General features: G+C 46.2%; 1 protein-coding gene across 1 annotated transcript; it reads left to right on the top strand.

Moving 5' to 3' along the window:
- Positions 1–10,811: 10,811 nt before the first annotated feature.
- LOC122919819 lies at positions 10,812–20,269 on the top strand. The gene is made up of 2 exons (XM_044269009.1): positions 10,812–11,660; positions 20,173–20,269. Exons 1-2 carry the CDS (start codon positions 10,867–10,869, stop codon positions 20,267–20,269), a joined length of 891 nt encoding a protein of 296 aa, XP_044124944.1. The 5' UTR covers positions 10,812–10,866.
- The last annotated feature ends 1,754 nt before the right edge of the window (positions 20,270–22,023 follow it).

Below are 22,023 nucleotides of genomic sequence, written 5' to 3'. Positions count from 1 at the left end.
CTCTGGGTGCAATGATGTCAAGTTATAGATGTTGATTAATATTTATCCTTAATTGGACAGTAAAGTACTGTTATATTTATATAATTAATGATCTTATCGTAAAATCCGAATGAGGTTACAGCCTGTCTCTGATTGGGTAATCTAGAGCTGCTTTGTTGGAGTGGTATAAGATATGTGGATAGTACACTGGTTGGTATATCCAAAGTGAGTTCTTTATCTCACAATATACCGATAAAAGACTGGACATCCTTTCTGTAGAAACCCCGACCTGCGGTGCCACACTCAAGGACTGACTCGTGCGTGGCAAGCCTTCAATAGGGTTGTGCCTATATTAGCACAACCCCACAAGACATTGAGTACACAAGTAGCCCGGCATCTCTGCATCCATTTTGTGGACAAGATACCGCTGAAGCTCGCGCCCACGTGAGACACCACAATAGAAGCAGGCGAGCACAGCGGAGAACACGAGTACATATCGCGGCCGGCAACTCCCGATCCAAGCAATATCTACAGGACGGGTAACGTAACTATATAAAGACTGCATAACCTAGCAGTAGATATAGAACTTTTAAATCTGCACTGGCAGATACATAATTATCAGTACATTGGGAGATAAAGAACTCACTTTAGATATACCAACCAGTGTACTATCCACATATCTTATCCCACTCCAACCAAGCAGCTCTAGATTACCCAATCAAAGACAGGCTGTAACCTCATTCGGATTTTACAATAAGATCATTAATTATATAAATATAAGAGTACTTTACTGTCCAATTAAGGATAAATATGAATCAACATCTATAACTTGACATCATTGCACCCAGAGCGCTCTATATATTTTTTATATTTTATTTAAGGGCAATAGCGCCATCTTTTGAATATATATAAAAACTATCACCCCACCATAGCAGGGGAAAGAAAACCTCTATGAAGTGGATTCCTTATGAAGTGACTCTTTTTACATAATAATTCACTTACTATCCTACTATTTTATAACACATACACGTGTTATTTTCTGACAACAGTCGTATGACATCTTTTTATTATTTTTAGTTTTCCAACATAGAAATGTACATTTACACTGAGATATATTTAGATTGTTATATATGTTTCTGGATACTGGAGTGTCTCCCTCATCCAAGAGCACATAAAGAAATATATGTATATATAGCCAGGGACATACGAGTGCCCCCCACACCTACAAATTCTTGAATCAAAAAGCGGTGTTTATTTACACATTGGTGTATAACAAAATGCAGATAAGGTGTATCACAAAACGCAGGTGGCTTGGTGTTTGTTCACACACAGGGAAAGTCCATAAACAATAAAAGTCACCTTTTATCCTGGGTGTTAATTCACAACCTGTTAGCAGTTCAGCCTCATCAAGTCCATAGGCGCCCTGTTCGCCTTTAGAGGGGCCTGAGTCCTTCAGCCAGGCTCAAACCTCAAATCCCAGCACAGCCCTTAGTTCACAGAATACAGACTCCTGAGCTCCACTGTCAGAGGGAGGTAAATCAGTGCTGGCTGTTTTTAATGCCTGGCAAAACCCAGCCTGGACCATGGGGAGTAGTCACCCACCCACCACTTTGACTACTCCCTGTAAGAGCCTTCCCGGATCAGCAATGAGAGCCATGCTAAATCTTTAGGTGTCAATTAGCAATAGCTGCTGCTGACACATAAAATACCAGTTCTTACTTCACCGAGGCCAGGAACCTCGGTGACACATACCTTCCATCCACGATTATTCCAGGTACCTTCTTACATAACCCCTCTTTGTTCAACCCTGAGGGGGTGAACACCTGCCATACAGTATACCAAGGACAGGGCATCCGCGTTTCCCTGCAACCAGCCTGCCCTGTGTTACATGGAGAACCTTAACTTTAAGTCTATAAGGACAGGAACCACCTAGTGACTCGGGCATTTCTCTCATGGGCCTGGCTTGAGAGATGAGTGGTCAGTCACACGGCAGAAATAGTAGCGAAGAGACTCGACTGCCCATTTGATAGCCAGGCACTCTCTCTCTACTATAAAATACATACTTTCGGCTGGGGTGAGCCTACGCCTTAAAAAGATAACGGGATGCTCTTCCCCGTTGACTTCCTGAGACAGTACAGCACAGACCCTACTTCGGAGGTATCTGTCTGTACCACGAACTCCCTATTGAAGCCGGGCATCACCAAAACCAGTGACCCACACAGGGCCAACTTCAAAAGGAAAAAGACTCTTCCGCCTGCTCATCCCAGAGAACCATCACTGATTTTCATCCCTTCAAGAGCTCTGTCAAGGGCGCGGCTATAGTGGCAAAGTGGGGAACAAATCTCATGTAATAGCCTATCAATTCTAGGAACGACTTTACTTGTTTAGTGGTGACAGATAGGGGCCAATTTCTTATTGCCTCTATTTTGTTTACTTGGGGATTGATCACTCCACGCCCAATGACATACCCCAGGTATTTTGTCTCCTCTAACCCTATTGCGCAATTTTTTGGGTTAGCGGTTAGTCCAGCTTTTCAAAGGGAGTCTACTACAGCCTGCATTTTGGGCAGCTGACTTTCCCAGTTAGTACTGTGAATGACAATATTGTCCAGGTAAGCCAAAGCGTACCGACAATGTGGTCACAGCACAATGTCCATTAGCCTTTGGAAAGTGGCGGGGGCGCCATGCAGACCAAAGGGTAACACCTTATACTGGTACAGCCCCTCCGGTGTAATTAAGGCCGTTTTCTCTTTGGCAGCCTCCGTTAATAGTAACTGCCAGAACCCTTTGGTGAGGTCCAAAACAGAAAAATACCGGGCTTGTCCTAACCTCTCAATCAGCTCATCTACCCGGGGCATGGGCTATGCGTCCAACTTAGATACCTTGTTTAATTTTCAATAATCGTTACAAAACTGCAACGTCCCGTCCGGTTTGGGTATCAGTACTATAGGGCTGGCCCACTCACTTCTAGACTCCTCGATGACGTCTAGTTGCAGCATTAGTTGTACTTCCTCAGAGATGGCCTGTCGCCGAGCCTTGGGTACGCGGTATGGTTTCAACCGGATTTTGGCCTGAGGCTCAGTGAAAATGTCATGCTGGATTATGAAAGTGCATCCAGGGAGGTCTGAGAACACATCCGTGTTCCTGCTGACGAACTCCCTGGCCTCCTGAGTCTAGGAGAAGCTGTCAGCAATCTTCACTGTGGCAACCGCTTCCCTTACATCAGAATTAGGGACCGGAACCTCTCCCCCTAGAAAACTCGGTCGCGGGCTATCGTCAGTACTGGTCTCCCTATCCTTCCACTGTTTAAGTAAATTTACATGGTACACCTGCTCCGGCTTCTGCCGCCCTGGCTGGTGTACCTTGTAGTTTACTGCTCCAACCTTTTTGAGTACCTCGTAGGGTCCCTGCCACCTAGCCAGTAACTTACTGTCCACTGTCGGTACCAGAACCAAAATCCGATCTCCCGGGTTAAAGATTCAGAACCGAGCCTGCCGATTATACACCCAACTTTGAGCTTGCTGAGCCGCCTCCATATGTTCCTTTACCAGCGGCAACATGGTTTCCATACATTCCTGCATCTGGGTGACGTATTCAACAACACTTTTATATGGTGTGGGTTGTTGGTCCCACACCTTTTTGGCTATGTCCAACAGACCACGTGGATGACTGCCATATAGTGGTTCGAAGGGTGAGAACCCAGTAGAGGCCTGGGGCACTTCTCGCACTGCGAACATAAGATAGGGCAGAAGGAGGTCCCAGTCCTTTCCAACCTTAGCTACTACTCATTTTAACATAGTTTTTAACGTTTGATTAAACCTTTCTACTAGGCCGACAGTTTGTGGGTGATAGACGGATGTCCATATCTGTTTTCCCCTCTGCCTGTGATACAATTAGCTTACACAATGGGTTAATGTAACTATCACAGGAAGGAGAATACACAGTTTTACACAATGTCTTCTGTCCTGGAGACAATTGGGATGTAATCCAATTTATTTCCAAGGGCAGAGGCAAAACTCCATTAGCCACATGGTAGCAAAAGACAATAAAAGAAAGAATATTTAACTGTGCAGCTATTGCATAAAACATAGACATTTAACATATCCCCAGATAGCTCAGCAGGTCTGAGCGCATATTATTAGGTGAATGGCACTCAGACTAAACGAATACAGTAGAATCACCATGGAGCCAAAGTCTTTCACATAGTCTTTCGTTATCCGAATGGGCTCCATGGCATAGCTATCTGGGGTATCACTGTGCAAATAGGGCAAGTACCAAATGACCCGGCTTTCATGTCTTTGCAGGGGAAAATCAAGCATTTCAACATGGGGCTATAGTCTAAAGGAAGCAGGCGGGCAACCAGGCTTTTCCAATGCGATGTGGCGAGATTGGTCTTGTCACACACTTGTCCAGTAAAACTGTTGTAGCACACGGTCCTGTGTCTTCTGCAGTCCCAGATAACCCCCGAGAACATGTTGGGGGGCTAACTCTAACACGAGTTTTCGATAGGCCCCGGGCACCATCAACTGTTCAACAGGTTCACCCCCCAGCTGGTTTACCCGATGTAGCATATTCTGGTGGACCACAAAATGGGGAAACATCGACTTGGCCCCAGGTTGTTGGGATACACCATCAAGTATTACCACATTCTCCCGAAATCCTCCCTGGAGACGTTGAGGTCTGCCAACCCAGGACCTGGTGGCAACTCCTCCATGTCTCCCACCATTACCCTACGCGGGGTTGTCTCCCCCTCTTCCACCAAAGTGGTGGTCAACCCTACTGTTAGTCCTTCGGCCTCAGGTTCCTAGAGTTCTGGTCGTCCCCCTGAACAAGGCCAATCTCCTGGGCTCATTCCTGTCTCAGGGGTATCCTTAACACTCACAACCGTCCATAGGGCAGGAAAACCTGGAAAGGCTATCCCTATTATGAGTTCATAGTGGAGATTTGTGGCGACTGCCACTTTGTGGGTCCACCTGCCGGCCACCTTGGTTAGAGACACCAGCGCGTGGGATAGTCTTTCAAGTCTCCATGAATGCACATCACCCCAACTTTCCAGCTGGTATACTCGGCAGACCGCACCAGGGTAGCCCTTACCAGGGTCACCAAGCTCCCTGAGTCCAGCAGCGCCTCAGCTTGAGTGTCTCCCACTTCCACCTGGCACAAGTGGTCTAGAGCCTCCGGGGTATCTGTGGCACAGTTTCCTAGCATATAGCGATACTAGTTGGTAACCACAATTAGTGTCCATGGGCTCAACCCAATGAGGACACTCAGCCCTGGTGTGGCCAGGTTTCTGACACCGCCAGCAGATTAAGTGGGTCTGGCCCATAGAGGATTAAAAAGTAGTTTGGACGGCACTCCTTTTGATAAATTCCGGTGCTCAGCGGTAATTTTAGTCAGCATATAGAATATGAAACCGCGCCACTCAGGTATAGAATACGTAGTTATTTATTCATCCATCCAGAAATATAAACTAAGGCCAACGTTTCGATCTCATCCCGAGATCTTGTTCACGGCCTATAATAAAGCAGTAATTATAGTACATATATTATATTGTATAACAGAATGTACATAGTTCTGGATTATGCAGAGATATATAACAAGGTGATATTGCTGTCAAATTCCATAACGCATATATTACATCATATATTGGGATATATATCAGAACAGCAACATGGCAGAAAATAGAAAAAGAAAAAGCTAATTAGGAGTACAGATAAAGTACACAGATATATCATAGTATTTTGAATGGTATTTTAAATATCTTATATCCAAGAAGATCAGGAGCAGGGTATTACAGAGGTCAGAAGACTCCTGGTGCATAGTGTGGACCTGTAGAAAAAAGTTATGACTCTATATGAATATTCCTAGGAATGCACTGCAGTTATGTGTAAATGCCTAGATGCATCGATATTCACATGCTAATTTTAATGTATATAATAGTGTTATGGACTATTGATACAAAATGGATACTTGCTTGTTGAGCTAAGATGGCGGCCAGGCATTCTGCCAACACCTATAAACTAGAATCTTACTTTGTGTTTTTATCATGTGTTTCTTTGTGGTTTCCGTTCAGCTCAAGCAAGCAGTTACAAAGAAAGAAGTAACAGTTTCACCCAGGAACAAGGTGGGGGAGTGAGGAGGAATTTCCTCTGGCCGTCAAGGTTACAGAAAAGTAGAGAGTTCATAGCCAATAGAAAATATATACTTTATCTTTCACCCCCCCCTCACTCCCTCCTTTCGTGAAAACTATGTATTGTCTGTTTTCTTAGAAATAAACCAGAGATCCTTTTTAACTCCATGTAGTGAGTTGTCTGTCTGATCTCTCCGTGCACGTATCTTAATTAATTTGGAGCAGTACATCAAATCAAACTGACAGCTTTGTCAGAACCAGAACAATTTTGGCGCCCAATCGTGGGGCTCGAGGATTGGACCCTCTGTTCCCGTACCCCCAGAGACCAGACGAGAAGAGGCGCACTAACGGACACCGGGATCGTAACCCGTGATATGAGGTAAGAAAATTGAGTCATCTTGCCCATAAAGTGTCCCCTGGTGTAGCCTCTTGGTGTTCGTCTGAGGGAGGGGTGCGGAAGCAGTCTGGGACGTCCTCGAGGGCATGAAAGTAAGAACCCCATATGTTTTCTTAAAGTCTTGATGTACTGTGTTGTGCCTATAAGTTGTGAAGACCCTGTTGACAAGTATCATTGACTGAGACACGGAGTTCTCCTGTTTTCCTGTATCGGAGTTCAGCCCGGTGTCTGACTCAAATCTCCATAAAGGGGACGATCACAGATGGGTGGAGAGCGGTTCGCGGTAGCCCAGAGTGTGCTGACCGGAACTCAAAGGTCTTCACGTCCAGTGATTACTCTATGCAGAGGTCTTTAGGCGGCTTCAGTAGGTACGAGAGATAATGGGAAATGAGGAAAGTGTCCCGAAGGGTTACTGTTCGCCTGAACAGTACGTGGCGGACAGGAGAGGCAAACGCTTCATAAAAGGATTAAGTAAGTTGGAGAAGAGTTATAGTGTCTGTAAAGGAGGCATCCTATGTAGTGCCACCTGGCAAGTGTTGTTAAACGAGAAGAGAGGGAAGTTAGAAGATGATAAATTGACAGACATGGTCCGTGTGTGGTTGGACTGTAGTAAAGAATTTGAACAGACCGGGGGGGAACTAAATTTTGATGAGAAAAGACAGAGATATTTCTGTAAGCCTGGTGTTGCATTGATACATGACTTGCCACCACCCTATAATGGCGCCGGGAAGAAAGCAGGTGGGTGGACCTGCAAAACATGCGGTCAACAGAATCCCTCCTCCCGTGATACGTGCCTTCCCTGTGGGGTTCCCCACCCACAAAACCACACCTTGGTAACTACTCCCCGGCACGTCCCATTACTTCCCGTGTTAGCTACAGCGCCATCTTGTCCCCAGCCAACGCCCATGAACGGACCTTTAATATCATTCGGTCCGGACCCCCCCGTCACTCCTATGTCACCCTTGCCCCTTCCTACTACCTTGTACCCCATGGTTAACCCGGACGGTACATTCATGCTACCCCACTCACCTGCCACCCTTACTCCTATAATGGTAGGGGGGCAACCTGATGAAGCAGAACAGGGGGATGCAGACGGTGCTGCAGAATCCACAATGGGCATACAAAATGCACCGGGTAATATGCAGACTCCTTCGCGGGGTACCCCGACAGACTACGGGGATCCGCCAACTTTATCCCTGGCACCACAGTGGACTGTACCCATGACCGTGCGCCCATCACGACGTTCACAAGATCAAATACTGCAGGGTCAGATTACAGAGTTACAAAAGAACTTACAGAAAATTGAGCAGGGAAACCTTGAGACACTGAAAGAAGCCCTAGCACTTAACCGGCCACAGGGACCACCAAAATATGTGTCTTTCACCCCACAACAGTTATTCACCATAGTGAATTTACTGCCTGACCCTGAGACCCATCCCATGCCCTTTTTCAGGAAACTGTCCCAAGTGCATCAAACCTATGGGTGCACATGGTCGGACCTGCAAAGTATAGTGGAAAACAAGACAGGTGAATACTCCTCACTGATAATGGATCAAATCCACATCCCTGAGCTTAAAGGTGCTAACTTTGACCCCCGGGATCATGAGTCTGGAGAATTCTTTATAGAACAACTACAGAAATGGGCGAAAGCAAGATTAGCAGACCAATCCACGACATTACAAGATATGACACAGGAAAAAGTTGAAACTGTCGAGAAATTTGCTCAGAGGATTAAACAGAATTACAAAGACATGGGTTTTAGTCAGAATGAGCCTGTTCATCTCAGACTCTTGGCCCGCTCATTTGTCGATGGTCTACGACCAGAGATAAACAAAGCCCTTGTGACCTGTCGCCCTGAGTGGAAATCCTTGACACTAGATATGCTGGAGCAGATTGCAAAGGGTCTAGAGAGTAACACAAAGAAAACCCGTGCTGCTGTGATAGCCGTGATGTCAGGAGAAGATGGTGGAGAGCACCCACCCCCTTATGTCTGTTATGGGTGCGGCAAGCCCGGACACGTGAAACGGCACTGCCGTAGCAAACATCTGTGGCCAACCAATCAACGGCGACAGGGGGGCACTCAGCCCCCTTCATCGCAATAGGATGCTGGCAAACCAGTGCAGGGAGGGGACATTCCATATATGACAGTCTCTACCCCTCCTACCGGTCCCGCCCCTCGAGTGACTCTCGAGGTTGCAGGGAAGGAACTTTCATTTCTTGTGGACACTGGTGCAGCCCGCAGTGTATTATGTGAGACTGCCGTACCTCATTCTTGGCTCACTGACATTCAATTACCTTGTTCTGGACTGGAGGGGGTTGTGCAACATAACTCCGTGACCAAGCCACTCACAGTCACTCCCCCTAGATTCTCCCGGACTAAAACCCCCCAACTCCACCTCCCTGCAGGAGTCATGTCGCAGTTTGTTGTCAGCCAAACGTGCCCCTTCAATCTGTTAGGCTCTGATTTTCTTCAGAAAATCCAGGCTAACATACAGTTCAAAGAGGATGGAACAGTCACCCTCGGTACAGCCCTACACCCGGAGGATACTTGCCTCCTTATGGCATTAACCACACTTCAGGACGCTGACTCATATGAACTAGGGGATTCGCTGCAAACCATTTTGCACCTCATCCCCGATACTCTCTGGACCAAAGGACCCCAGGATATCGGACGCCTCAATGTCCCACCGGTCACTGTGACCCTGAAGGATCCCAAGGTTCTGCCATACAAAGCGCAATATCCGCTTTCTATCTCACAACAGGATGCTATTACTCTCCAGGTGCAGGCCCTCCTGCAGAATGGGGCAATCAAGATCACTACTTCTCCCTGTAACTCACCCCTTTACCCAGTACGGAAGAAAAGGGAGAAAGGGCAGCCTCCAACGTACCGCATGGTGCAGGACCTCCGAGTTGTCAATGAGGCTACTGTTCTTGAGACACCTATTGTCCCCAATCCGCACACACTCCTTGCTGGCATTCCACCCACGGCCACTACTTTCACTGTCATTGATCTGGCCAATGCATTCTTTTCTGTTCCCTTACATGAGAAATGTCAGTTTCTTTTTGCTTTCACACATGCAGGCAAACAGTACACCTGGACTGTTATGCCTCAAGGGGCTCAAAACAGCCCTTCCTGCTTCAGCAAGGCTATGTCCTCTGTTCTGCAACCCTGGCAAGCAGATCACCCGGATGTGGAACTCCTCCAGTATGTGGATGACCTTCTCCTCTGTGCGGTCTCTCCCCAAATCTGCATGACAAAATCTGTCTCACTTCTCCAGTTTTTAGCCTCTGCTGGATGTCGGGTCTCACAAGCCAAACTACAACTGTGTCTCCCCAAAGTTGTCTTCCTAGGTCATTGCATCTCTCAAGGTCACAAGCACCTCACTGAGGCGAGGAAGAAGGCTATCTCTGACATCCAACTCCCGGACACTCCTCATCAGCTGCAAACCTTCCTGGGACTCATCTCCTACTGCAGGCCTTGGATATCTGATGCTTCTGTCCTCATGCAGCCCTTATATGACTGTATACCACGTAATGCTGCTACTCCTTTCCAGATGACAATGGAGGCCGGAGAGGCTTTTCAGTCATTAAAGGCCGCCATTGCATCTGCCCCTGCGCTTGGCATCCCCAACTACAACCTTCCTTTCCGGCTGTATGTCATGGAACGCCAAGGTCACGCTACTGGAGTCCTCACTCAAACTCATGGTGGCCGCAATCGACCCTTGGGTTACTATTCTAAGCGTCTTGACCCGGTAGCCAGAGCCGCCCCGTCCTGTGTCAGAGCTATCCATGCTGCCAGCTCTCTTCTAAACGTCACATCTGACGTTGTGCTGGGTCATCCCCTCACTATTCTGGCTCCCCATGACATTTCTGCCATCCTCCAGCAGACTCAACCTAAACACCTCACTGCACAGCGCCACCTCCGGCTTCAGTGTAGTTTGCTTCTGCCAGATAATGTCACCATTCAGAGGTGCCACATCCTCAATCCTGCTGCACTCCTTCCTCTTCCAAGGGGGGAGTATAATGGAGATTCTGAAGATTTTATTGATCTACATGCTGAAGAGGATCTTCAGGAAGAAGAACTATGGGCCTCAACCGACTCTCTTTACAAGGAACAAGAACATGATTGCATCACAATGATGGAAGCTGAAGTAGGGACACCACCATCAGTCCAAGACACTCCTCTGACAAACCCTCATTGGATTCTCTTTGTGGACGGCTCAAGGTATGCCGATGACAAGGGGAAGTTCCATACAGGCATGGCAGTCACAAGTGAGCATGAAGTGCTGTGTGCAAGACAATTGCGCCCAGACCAGTCAGCACAAGAAGCTGAACTCATTGCCCTCACTGAAGCCTGCCTCATGGCAAAAGACTCTACCGCCAATATCTACACAGATTCTAGATATGCCTTTGGAGTGGTTCATGACTTTGGACTAATATGGAGGGCCCGGGATTACATCACAGCTGCAGGAACCCCGATTAAGAATGCTGCAGCAGTAGCAGCCCTGATGGCAGCAGTACTCCTGCCCAACCAAGTGGCAGTGATCAAAGTAAAGGCCCATACTCGAGCTGACACCCCTGAGGCCAGAGGGAACGCCCTAGCTGACCAAGCGGCCAAGGAAGCAGCAGTGAAAGAGGAAAGAGTCCAGTCAGACCAGATTATGATAACACAAGAAGAAATCACATGGGACCTCCTGAAACAAATGCAGAAACAGGCCACTCTCAGGGAAAAGGAAATCTGGCTGAAAGAATCAGCCCTCGAAGAAGAATCTGGACTCTGGACACAAGGAAAGAGAGTCTGCCTACCCAGAGCTCTTTATCCCCTAATAGCCTCAGTGGCCCATGGGCCCACCCACCAATCCAAAACCATCATGAAAGAACTAATTGACAAAATATGGGTGGCCCCAGGGATAACCCCTGTCCTGGTGAGACATACTCAAGCGTGTCTCATCTGTGCAGAGTGTAACCCCGGCAGAACCGAGCCCACTCCCAGAAAATGTCTCCCGAAAGCCTTATATCCCTTTCAGAGGATACAAATCGATCATATCCAGATGCCAATGTGCCAAGGGTTTCAATATGTGCTAGTAGTGATAGACTTGTTCTCTGGGTGGCCAGAAGCCTACCCCGTCCGAAACCAGACAGCAACCACTACTGCAAAAAAACTGATGCAGGAGCTTGTCTGTAGGTTCGGAGTACCTGAGGTCATTGAGAGTGATCAGGGCCCAGCATTCACTGCTAGTCTAACCCAAGAGGTCTGGAAGATGGTAGGGTCACACCTGGCGTATCATACCCCATACAGGCCCCAAAGCAGCGGCAAAGTCGAAAGATTGAACGGGGTGTTAAAATCTAAAATGCTGAAGATGACCAGGGAGACTGGGCTTAATTGGGTTCAGTGTTTGCCTATAACCCTCTTTTCCGTTAGGCATACACCAAGGCCCCCACACAAACTAACCCCATATGAGATCTTATTTGGGACAGGGCCAAGAATGGGACAGTATTTCCCACAACAGTTACAAATGCATTATGAATCTGTTGCAAAATATGTGATAGCCTTGAGCAAGCAATTGTCTAATATACATGCACAAGTTTTCTCTTCCATTCCAGATCCTAACTCCCTAGAGGGAAGCCACACTCTCAAACCTGGAGAGTGGGTGGTGGTCAAGAAACACGTCAGAAGCACCCTCGAACCACGATACGAGGGACCTTACCAGGTGTTGCTGACTACTCCAACCTCTGTGAAACTCGAAGGGAGACCCACCTGGATCCACGCTTCTCATTGTAAAAGAGTGAAGGCTGTCCCACCGTCCCAGGAACCATAAGCCATGAGGATTCACATACTGATCATGACTTTGACAGTGGGCATATCTGCAGTATTCACGCCACTGGGTGATGAATGGGACAATTCACTGATACGGCACCATCAAATTTTAGTCCAGGGGTTGAAGGAGACTGAAACTCTGAGAGATTGTTGGATCTGTACCCACAGTCCCGTGAGTTCAACCAGTATGCCTTATTTTGCAATACCCCTGGACCTTTCTGAACTGATTGACCTGTCTAATTCTACCATCTTTCTCACTAGTATACACCAAGTTAAATCCAATACAAACAAGGACAGGGAAGTAGCCTTACCTGTTGCAGGGTGGGCAGATGCCCCATGGCTCATGATAAACAGATCAGGCCCCTCGGTAGATTATAGCTCTACTCCTTGGCAAGAGGGACACTGGGCTAATGTCACATGTTTTCCTAGCTGGACACACTGTTATTGTCTCCAAGTACAAACCAAAGGTATGACATTTAGTCCACACATACACTCAGGTTGCAATGATTCAACAACAGACAGCCACGTGCAGTGTATTGGTGTAGATGCTGTGAATGGAAAGGATCTGCCCTGTAACAACCGTACTGTACAGGATCTCCTGACAGGTATATTAGCTAACGACACCGAAAGTCAGTCAAAAGGATATGAGTTGGCGAAAGGGACACAATTAGCCAAACTAATTACCCGATTATTCAATGGCACAGCAGTAGCAGTTCCAGACGACATATACTTAGTTTGTGGACACAAAGCATACAAATGGTTATCCGAGAATGTCACAGGACTGTGCACCATCGCCAGGCTTACTCCTGCCACCTTTATAGTACCACACTCTGAAATTGACATAAATGCAGTACCTAAACACACCTTGTATCGTAGGGCCAAAGATAACACACCCAGACCAAATGGCAAGCCACATGTAGTAGAGATGAGCATTACCAACAAAATTGTTAGTTCCATCTTCATATATCCCATGATAGCGCAGATGTGGGATCATCTGGTAGTAGCAACAGACTACCTGGATGACCAAATATGGGAAGTGATGAGACTTATGAATACCTCAAACATTGTGCAAAACCAGTTAATTATTGTCACCAACCAACACACATTAGTTCTAGATTATGTTACAGCTAAAGATGGAGGTATGTGCCAGGTTGTGGGACCCTCTTGTTGCCATTACATAGACCCGCAGGGTAATTTGCAAGTTAAGGTGGGTATAGAGAAAATGGCGGATTTAAGAGATAAATGGCTGGACGCGCATAAAGCTGGTAAAGATACATGGTGGTCTGATACCTTCTCTTCCCTTAACCCCAATAACTGGTTCAAAGGTATTGGGGGTTGGCTCATGGGAATTGTCCAGGTAATATTGCAGGTAGCCCTAATAATATTGGTGATATATGTAGTGATTAAGCTCGTTCTTATTTGTGTGACCCGCTTTTCAAAAAGAATGAAGAAAACTGATGAACGAACTATTATGCTCCTCTACGATGAGGAAGGACAGAAGGAAACATCGTTCAACACAGCTCCCCCTCCTCACAATGATGCCTGGCTGAGATAGGGTGAGATGAATCCCAGGGTATTACCACAAGTCCGAGCAACCGGGAGCCTACCTATAAGGGGTAGGTTGTCGCCACTGCGGGTGAAGAGGATACGAATGGTATGCCCAGGGGATTCGCTAGGAGAAGGGAAAGTCTACAATCAAGTCTCCAAGGGGGGACTGTTATGGACTATTGATACAAAATGGATACTTGCTTGTTGAGCTAAGATGGCGGCCAGGCATTCTGCCAACACCTATAAACTAGAATCTTACTTTGTGTTTTTATCATGTGTTTCTTTGTGGTTTCCGTTCAGCTCAAGCAAGCAGTTACAAAGAAAGAAGTAACAGTTTCACCCAGGAACAAGGTGGGGGAGTGAGGAGGAATTTCCTCTGGCCGTCAAGGTTACAGAAAAGTAGAGAGTTCATAGCCAATAGAAAATATATACTTTATCTTTCACCCCCCCCCTCACTCCCTCCTTTCGTGAAAACTATGTATTGTCTGTTTTCTTAGAAATAAACCAGAGATCCTTTTTAACTCCATGTAGTGAGTTGTCTGTCTGATCTCTCCGTGCACGTATCTTAATTAATTTGGAGCAGTACATCAAATCAAACTGACAGCTTTGTCAGAACCAGAACAATAGTAGGACATGATCTAGAGGCATTGTCTAGTGGGTGTCAAAACAAACGGCAAGGCAGCGTCCAAGTATCTGTGATTAAGCTGAGTATAATGAAACAGAAGGAGACCAACCTGAATGTAGAGGACGTCTGGTATAGTGGATGGCAAGTATCGAATGAGCCGCAGCTAGTGAATTGAAATAACCGCACTCAGCGAGGAACGCTGTGCGTCTGACGTCATCGCGCCGGTGAGTGTGACGTCACCTGACGTATTGCGTCATTGCGCATGCGCCGTGGTTCAAATTGGGCGATTCAGGGTATGGGCACTCAATAATGTAAATAGTAAGGCGGCATCGGCTAAGGGAAAATCAGATATTTGCGGTTCTCACCTATATGGTGAGCTAAAGCAGAACTAATTAAGAAATTTATTCATTTGGCAAAAACGTTCATTTGACACCAAGACAATTAAAGTAAAATAGGGGAGTGAATATAGATATATCTACGCAAAACTACTAAGAGGGCAAATATGCACTTGAACATTATCAAAGATACTGTACTATACTATGTGGAAACACATACCACTTGTAGATGTGCTGTCGGGATCATTTTGTCTGTAGAGAGTGAGGGAAAAGAAAAATTGTTATTATCATTAGATGTTATATCGCAACATTATTTAATACACAACTTCCACAGTAGTTCCACATCAATCAGGGTAGGATAATCAAGAACTAATCCTATATAGTATATAGAGAGTCATTGATCAAACAGACGTCATATTAGTATATTTATACAACACAAAAATCAAAGTCCCTGTTCAATCCATATGGTGACAAAGTGTTCAATTCAAAAATCCAAAAGGATTCACGTTGTTTTAAACGTGCAATCCGATTACCTCCTCTTCTTGCCAACGGTACATGTTCCAGCACTTGGTATTGAAGTTGGTTGATGTGATGCTTTGCGGAAATGAAATGGTACGGGATAGGAAGTTCAGTTTTATTGCAACGGATAAGAGTTACAGGTAAAGAAATCCCTAGCATGATATAGGTGTGGGGAGTTCTGGAGTTTGCCTGCCCTCCTCCCAAAAGAACCCCCCTTGAGATTCTTGGTGTCTGTCTTCTCCTTCAAAGTATATGGGCCATAATCCTGAGGCAAGAGGCTGGCAAACAGGCCCCTCCAAAACCTAGTGTCGAGGTTATTTTCGCCACAGGGGGCAATAATAATAATAATACAGAGGGGCCATTATATATTATAATTATACAGAGGGAATTATACTTATGGGCACTACGGGGGGGGGGGGGTCTGTTATCTGAGGATGATCGTAAAGTAAGGAATCTAAACATTTTTCTGTGAAACTCTGTCCATCCAAATATCTGGGGGTTTTTTTTTGGGGGGGGGGGGGGGAGTGGATATGGAATTTGGTCCACTCTGCCGAAGCCTGGCCCCAGACTTCAGGTGACACTGTGTGTGTTCTGAATTCTGGGGCCTCACACCCATCTACTACATTATCTGTACTCAGAGAGTTATCATTGTGTTATCTGTGGTGTCACATAGGACTGCAGGTGACATCTACTGCATTATCTATACTCATAGTTATCACTGTGTGATCTGTGGTGTTACATAGGACTGCAGGTGACATCTACTGCATTATCTATACTCATAGTTATCACTGTGTGATCTGTGGTGTTACATAGGACTGCAGGTGACATCTACTGCATTATTTGTTAAAAAAGGGGCGTGGTCACAGGTTGAGGGTGGCACAATACTTGGCTTGCCACGGGTGCTGGCAACCCACGCTACGCCACTGCGCATGCACGCACACAGATATTATGTGCGTGCAAAAATCTACACTAACACTACCTAAAATTGATTTCTAAGTAACACTAAATATATTAAAAAAATAAAAATAAAATAAGAAAATTTAGCAAAAAAGCGACTAATAAAAAAAATTATACTTATTGGTGCTCAGGGCTGCAGAACGCATGCAAGCTGACGTTTGGTGCGTCTGTGCAGACACTGCAGTATAAAAATTTACTGAAGATACAAAAAAAGAACACTAGCTAAAAATTTACTTATATATAAGCTTCTAACTATTACTTCTTAAAAAAAAAAAAAGCACAGAAAAAAATTTGCTCAGGTGCTGAACAGTGAAATACTGACTGATCAGCGCAGTTGCTGAAAAAATAAATAAATCACTGCAGCAGATATTCCAGATGCTCTTCTTCTTTTCACACGTACCAGTAAGCAATAGTGGTGAACCACAAGTCCCAGCAGGGCAGATACAACACAGAGGGGCACAGGTCCACTCTGCATGCAGTCTCCAGCTAGAATGGCTGCATGCAAAGGGATTCTTCCAGTTCCCTCTGCTGCTGTAGCGCTGCCATTAGCTGGAGCTTTGTTCCAGCCAATCGCAGCACTGGCACTAATTTTTTACACTTTTTAATAGTTCCCCCAGGTAACCTGAACCAGCATTTATTAGACTGTATCTCTCATAGGCAGGGTCTTCATAGTAACATAGCTGTGGCAGCCTTGGATCATTCAGGAGGACTGAGGTTGCTGCACACACAATCCGGCTCCCCTGATCCTTGCTAGCGGGAGCCAATGCTCATGGCGGGGAGCACGTGCTCATGGTTGTTCAGCTCCCAGATGCCGTGGTCACATTTGACCACAGCATCTGAGGGGTTAAATGTGTACAATTGATGTTATTGTCAAATGCATACATTAGTCCTGGGTGCCTGTTGTTTAAAACACCAGGCACCCGGGGAAATGGTGCTCATGAGCAGGCGCCATCTCTAAATACTAAACTGCCGACATACTGTATATTTATGTTGGGCGGCCAGGTACATGTACGGCACAGCTGGACATGACTTAAGGACCTGCAGCTCCGAGCACTGCGATTGGCCGGTCAATGAAGACAGGTACATCCCAGCGCCAGAAGCAGAAAGAAGCTGCGTGGGCGGGTCGAGGAGTCATGTGGAGGTGACCGGTGCTGAACTAATCAGCACCTGTTTCCTCCGAGGTGAGGCAGGGGACACCAGTGTTTGGCATCCCCTGCCAACGCTGCTGTTGGCTGGAACAACGCTACAGCTAATGGCAATGCTATAGCTACACAGGAAAGGGCTGAACCTCCCTGCATGCAGCCATTCCTGGTGACTGCATGCAGAGAGGCTCTGTCCTTTTCTGTGCTGATTTTTGGCTTGCTGGGACTTGTGGCGCACCACCACTGCGATTTCAACTTTTTCTGCTGAAAGAAGAAAAGAAGAACATCTGGAATTGCTGCACTGATTTTTTTTTTCCATTTGCAGCTGTTCCAGTTTCCTAAACCACCCTCCGTTCTTGTCCCTTCCCGCCTCCCTCCCCCTCGTCCTTTTTTTATGGAGGGCATTTGATCCGTGCACTTTTTTGGGTCCTTTTTGGTTTTCTTTACAATTTTCCAGCTCTGCACAACTTTTTCTGCGTGCGAGCCGTGATCGCCAAGTGCTGTTCAGTGCATACCTGCCTGATCAGCATGTGGGGATTATTCTTTGTGCTTTTTTTTCCACATCTGTGGGGTTTTTTTTGCCAATTTTTCATTTTTTGGGGTTCAAAAAGAAGAAATTGTAGTTAGGGCTTTATATAAATATATATAGAGTTCTATATTTCTATATACCGTATTTTTCGCCCTATAAGACGCACCGGCCCATAAGACGCACCTAGGTTTTTGGGGAGGAAAATAAGAAAAAAATATTTTTAACCAAAAGGTGTGCTTTTGGTGGGTTTGGAACTAATGGTGGTCTGTGGATGGCACTATTACTGGGGATCTGTGGATGGCACTGTTATGAAGGGGATCTGTGAAGGACACTGTTATGGGGGGATCTGGGGATGGCACTGTTATGGGGGATCTGTGGATGACGCACTGTTATGGGGAGGATTTGTGAATGACGCACTGTTATGGGGGGATCTGTGGATGGCACTGTTACAGAGGGGATCTGTGGATGGCACTGTTACAGGGGGGATCTGTGGATGGCACTGTTACAGGGATTCTGTGGATGGCACTTTTACAGGGGGGGATCTGTGGATGGCACTGTTACAGGGGGGATCTGTGGATGGCACTGTTACAGGGGGAATCTGTGGGTGGCACTGTTACAGGGTGGATCTGTGGGTGGCACTGTTACAGGGGGGATCTGTGGGTGGCACTGTTACAGGGTGGATCTGTGGGTGGCACTGTTGTGGAGGATCTGTGGGTGGCACTGTTATATATGTGCCATCCACAGACCCCCCAGCCCATAACAGTGCCATCCACAGACCCCCCAGCCCATAACAGTGCCATCCACAGACCTCCACCCCTTAACTGTGCCATCCACAGATGTTCCCCATAAAACTGTCATCCACAGAAATCCCCCCCCCCCCTTGCCGCTCCAGTGCTGCAGTATACAAATATAAAATGTCTCATTCAATTAAAAGTGATTAAACATGCCCCCTCACTCCTAATATTACCGTACATCCTAACAGCTTCTGTACAATGCAGGCAGGCAGGCAGGCCGGTGCGTCACTCACTGACGTCACTTGCCTGCGCTGCCTGCTTTATTCATAAAGTAGGCGGCGCAGGCACGTGACATCAGGAAGTTATGCTGCCTCCGGCCCAGCCTGCCTGCATTCTACAGAAGCGGTTAGGATGTACGGTAATATTAAAAGTGTGGGGGGGGGGCATGTTTAATCACTTTTAATTGAATGAGACATTTTATATTTGTATAGTGCAGCACTGGAGCGGCGGGGCCGGACTACAGTGACTGCACCGCCCCGCCGCAATTGCTGGCCCCCAGCTCCTCGTCCCAGTCCCTCCCCGCTCGCATATACATTGCAGCCTGCGATGTAAAAATGTCAGCATTCGCCCCATAAGACGCATTTTTCCCCCATTTTGGGGGGGGGGTGCGTCTTATGGGGCGAAAAATACGGTATATAGATATAAGTTAATTTTTAGCCAGTGTTCACTTTTAACACTGTAGTGAATTTTTATACTACAGTTTTTGCACGCACACACAATCTGTGTGCATGGTGCTGCAGAGCACCGATCAGTAGGGTGCTGTCACGGAAGGTGTACAGAAAACTAGAAGACACAAAATGAAGATCCGACAGACTGGATCCAAAACTAAGGAACAAAAGGGAGAGCCCTGCATTAGACCTGGCTCTCTCCCTAACTGCTCAGCCTATGCGAAAATCCCAATGGTAGATGATCGCATATCCTCGTACCTCGACTGTATAACACCTGAACCCTATAATAGTAAGGGGACACGACCACCGACTCTCTACACTTGATACGGAGGGAGTCAGGGTCACCTGGGATCCAGCAAACAGGAAAACACAAATGAACGAGCAAAACTTATCTGTAGAAGACTCAGTAGTAGCATCAGCATGCACACACTCCAGGAAGTAATATAAACCGCAAAGTGATGCAGTACAACTACATGACAGCTAAGAGAGGCTAACGAGATGAGAAAATGAAAGCAAAACAAAAGGAACCTCAAGGAGGAGGTTCTGAAGGACGTCTGTCAGAGCTTCTCAGATGTCTGGTGGTGACAGGTGCTCATTTACATCTGCACATTTTTTATTTATTTTTTTTCTACATTGTTTTGTGTGAAAAAAGACCTGCAGTTAGTGGTAGTTAGTAGTGATGAGCGGCAGGGGCTATATTTGAATTTGTGATATTTCCCAAATATTTTGTAGAATATTCATCATATCTTCACGCATTTCGAGAATTCAAAATTATTTTATTGAATGTGAAAAATCGGCAATGCAAAAATCACGTAATGCCAATTCGTAACGCAAAATACAGACATGGGTCACTTTGGCTATATTTTTCAAGCTGCTAGAAGTATCATGAGTTTCTCCTGGACTGGAGAAAATGGTTGGCACGGCAGAACATTACAATAGCTTTATATGCAGATAGAGTGCTCCAATATATTCGCGATTGCGCAAATCGGCAGTGATTAGAATATCTTTTCGCACTACGTGCTACTTTACATTTTAACAGGTCTGACTACAGATTACTGATTGGTGCACTAAGTATTGTTGTGAACTTGACATTGGTTCATTCTAATTTGCCCACAAGCAAGAAGCAGAGAGGAATCATGTGTTCAGATGGAAAAAAATGCTGATATTCGCAAATAATATTCGCTATTCGAATATTCGCACTCAACATTAGATTATATATATATATATATATATATATGCTTGCCTCCGATACTGTCTGCCAGTGAGGGAGAAGAGGATGCCACTTTCCTCTACTCTACCCCCTCATCATCATCATCATTCACTGATAAGGGACCCTCTAGAAGGCGCCCTAGAACAACAGCTGAGGCAGACCCCCAGAGTGAGCCCATATAGACACCACCCCCTGACGATTATCAGCCCCAAATTCCGGATTTTGAGGGCAGCTCCAGAATACAGATAGACTTTGCGAGCTTCAGTGAACTAGATTTTTCCAAAATCTTCAGAGAAGATTTTGTAAATTTAATGGTGGCCCAAACCAATTTATACATCCAACAATTCATTGATCAGAACCCTACATCGGCATACGCTATACCCCTAGGTTGGACCCCAGTAAGTGCAATAGAGATTATGAAGTTTTGGGGACTCGTGCTGCATAACTCCAAATGTTAGACAATATTGGAGTTCGGACATTTTCTACCAGACTCCAATTTACAGTAAGACCATGACCCGGAAGCGATTTAAGTCAATTAGGAAATTTCTACATTACAACGACAATGCACAGTGCCCACCCCAAAAGGACCCGTCTGTTCAAGGTAAAAATGTTAGTGTAGATCAGTTCCTATTACTTTTCAAAGGCAGTATTAGATACCGTCAGTACTTCTGGAAGTCATGGTGCCGTGTTGTACCAGGGCAACATTTTCCAGGTCAAGTCCCCCAGCAGCAAGGAAGGGAAGGACCCTAGAAGGTGGATAAGGAAAGACACCATTTACCACTGCGAAACCTGCTCATGGCCTGTGCATGCAGGAATGTTTTAAAATCTACCACACATCCATGGAGTATTAATTTAATCTCATCCATGATGTACCCTGTAGTTTTATCCCCTTATATCTCTGATTCAGTCCGCATAGCTTACAGATCCACTTTTCACCACATGGGCACCACATTCTGGGCACCACATTCAGTTTTTTATCCTGTGCGTGCAAAACGCATTAAAACGCTTTGCAATCGCGCGGAAAAAACTGAACGGAACGCAATCGCAGACAAAACTGACTGAAATTGCGTGCCTATTCACGCGGGTTTGCCTTAATGTACTCTGAACGCATCCGGCTCTCACCCGCGATGCCCGTGTGAAAGAGACCTAAGAAACACCTTTGAGGTCAAAGTGCTCACTACCAGTGATGGCCAGGTCACCGTGTTCGCCAGCGAACACATGCGATCTGCTGTCTTAACTGACAAGTCCTGTGAGGCACAGGTAAGTCCTTACCTGTGCCTGTGCGCGAGCCGGTCTGAAATGAAATGCGGTAGCCGGGAGCAGGCAGTTCCGAGAATAGCCCGCTGAAGGCCCCCGGAGGCTGTTCTCGGAAC

This window comes from Bufo gargarizans, chromosome 9 (assembly GCF_014858855.1).
Source record: "Bufo gargarizans isolate SCDJY-AF-19 chromosome 9, ASM1485885v1, whole genome shotgun sequence".
NCBI lineage: Eukaryota > Metazoa > Chordata > Amphibia > Anura > Bufonidae > Bufo > Bufo gargarizans.
The sequence above is the reverse complement of the archived record's forward strand: the minus strand, read 5'-3'. Positions and strand labels throughout refer to the sequence as shown.

Excerpts from the sequence above, each read along its gene's own strand:
- LOC122919819 (XM_044269009.1), top strand. The coding sequence starts at position 10,867 with ATGGCAAAAGACTCTACCGCCAATATCTACACAGATTCTAGATATGCC. Across the intron at positions 11,661-20,172 it reads CAGACAGCAACCACTACTGC|AATATTCATCATATCTTCAC; the intron begins AAAAAAACTGAT and ends AATATTTTGTAG.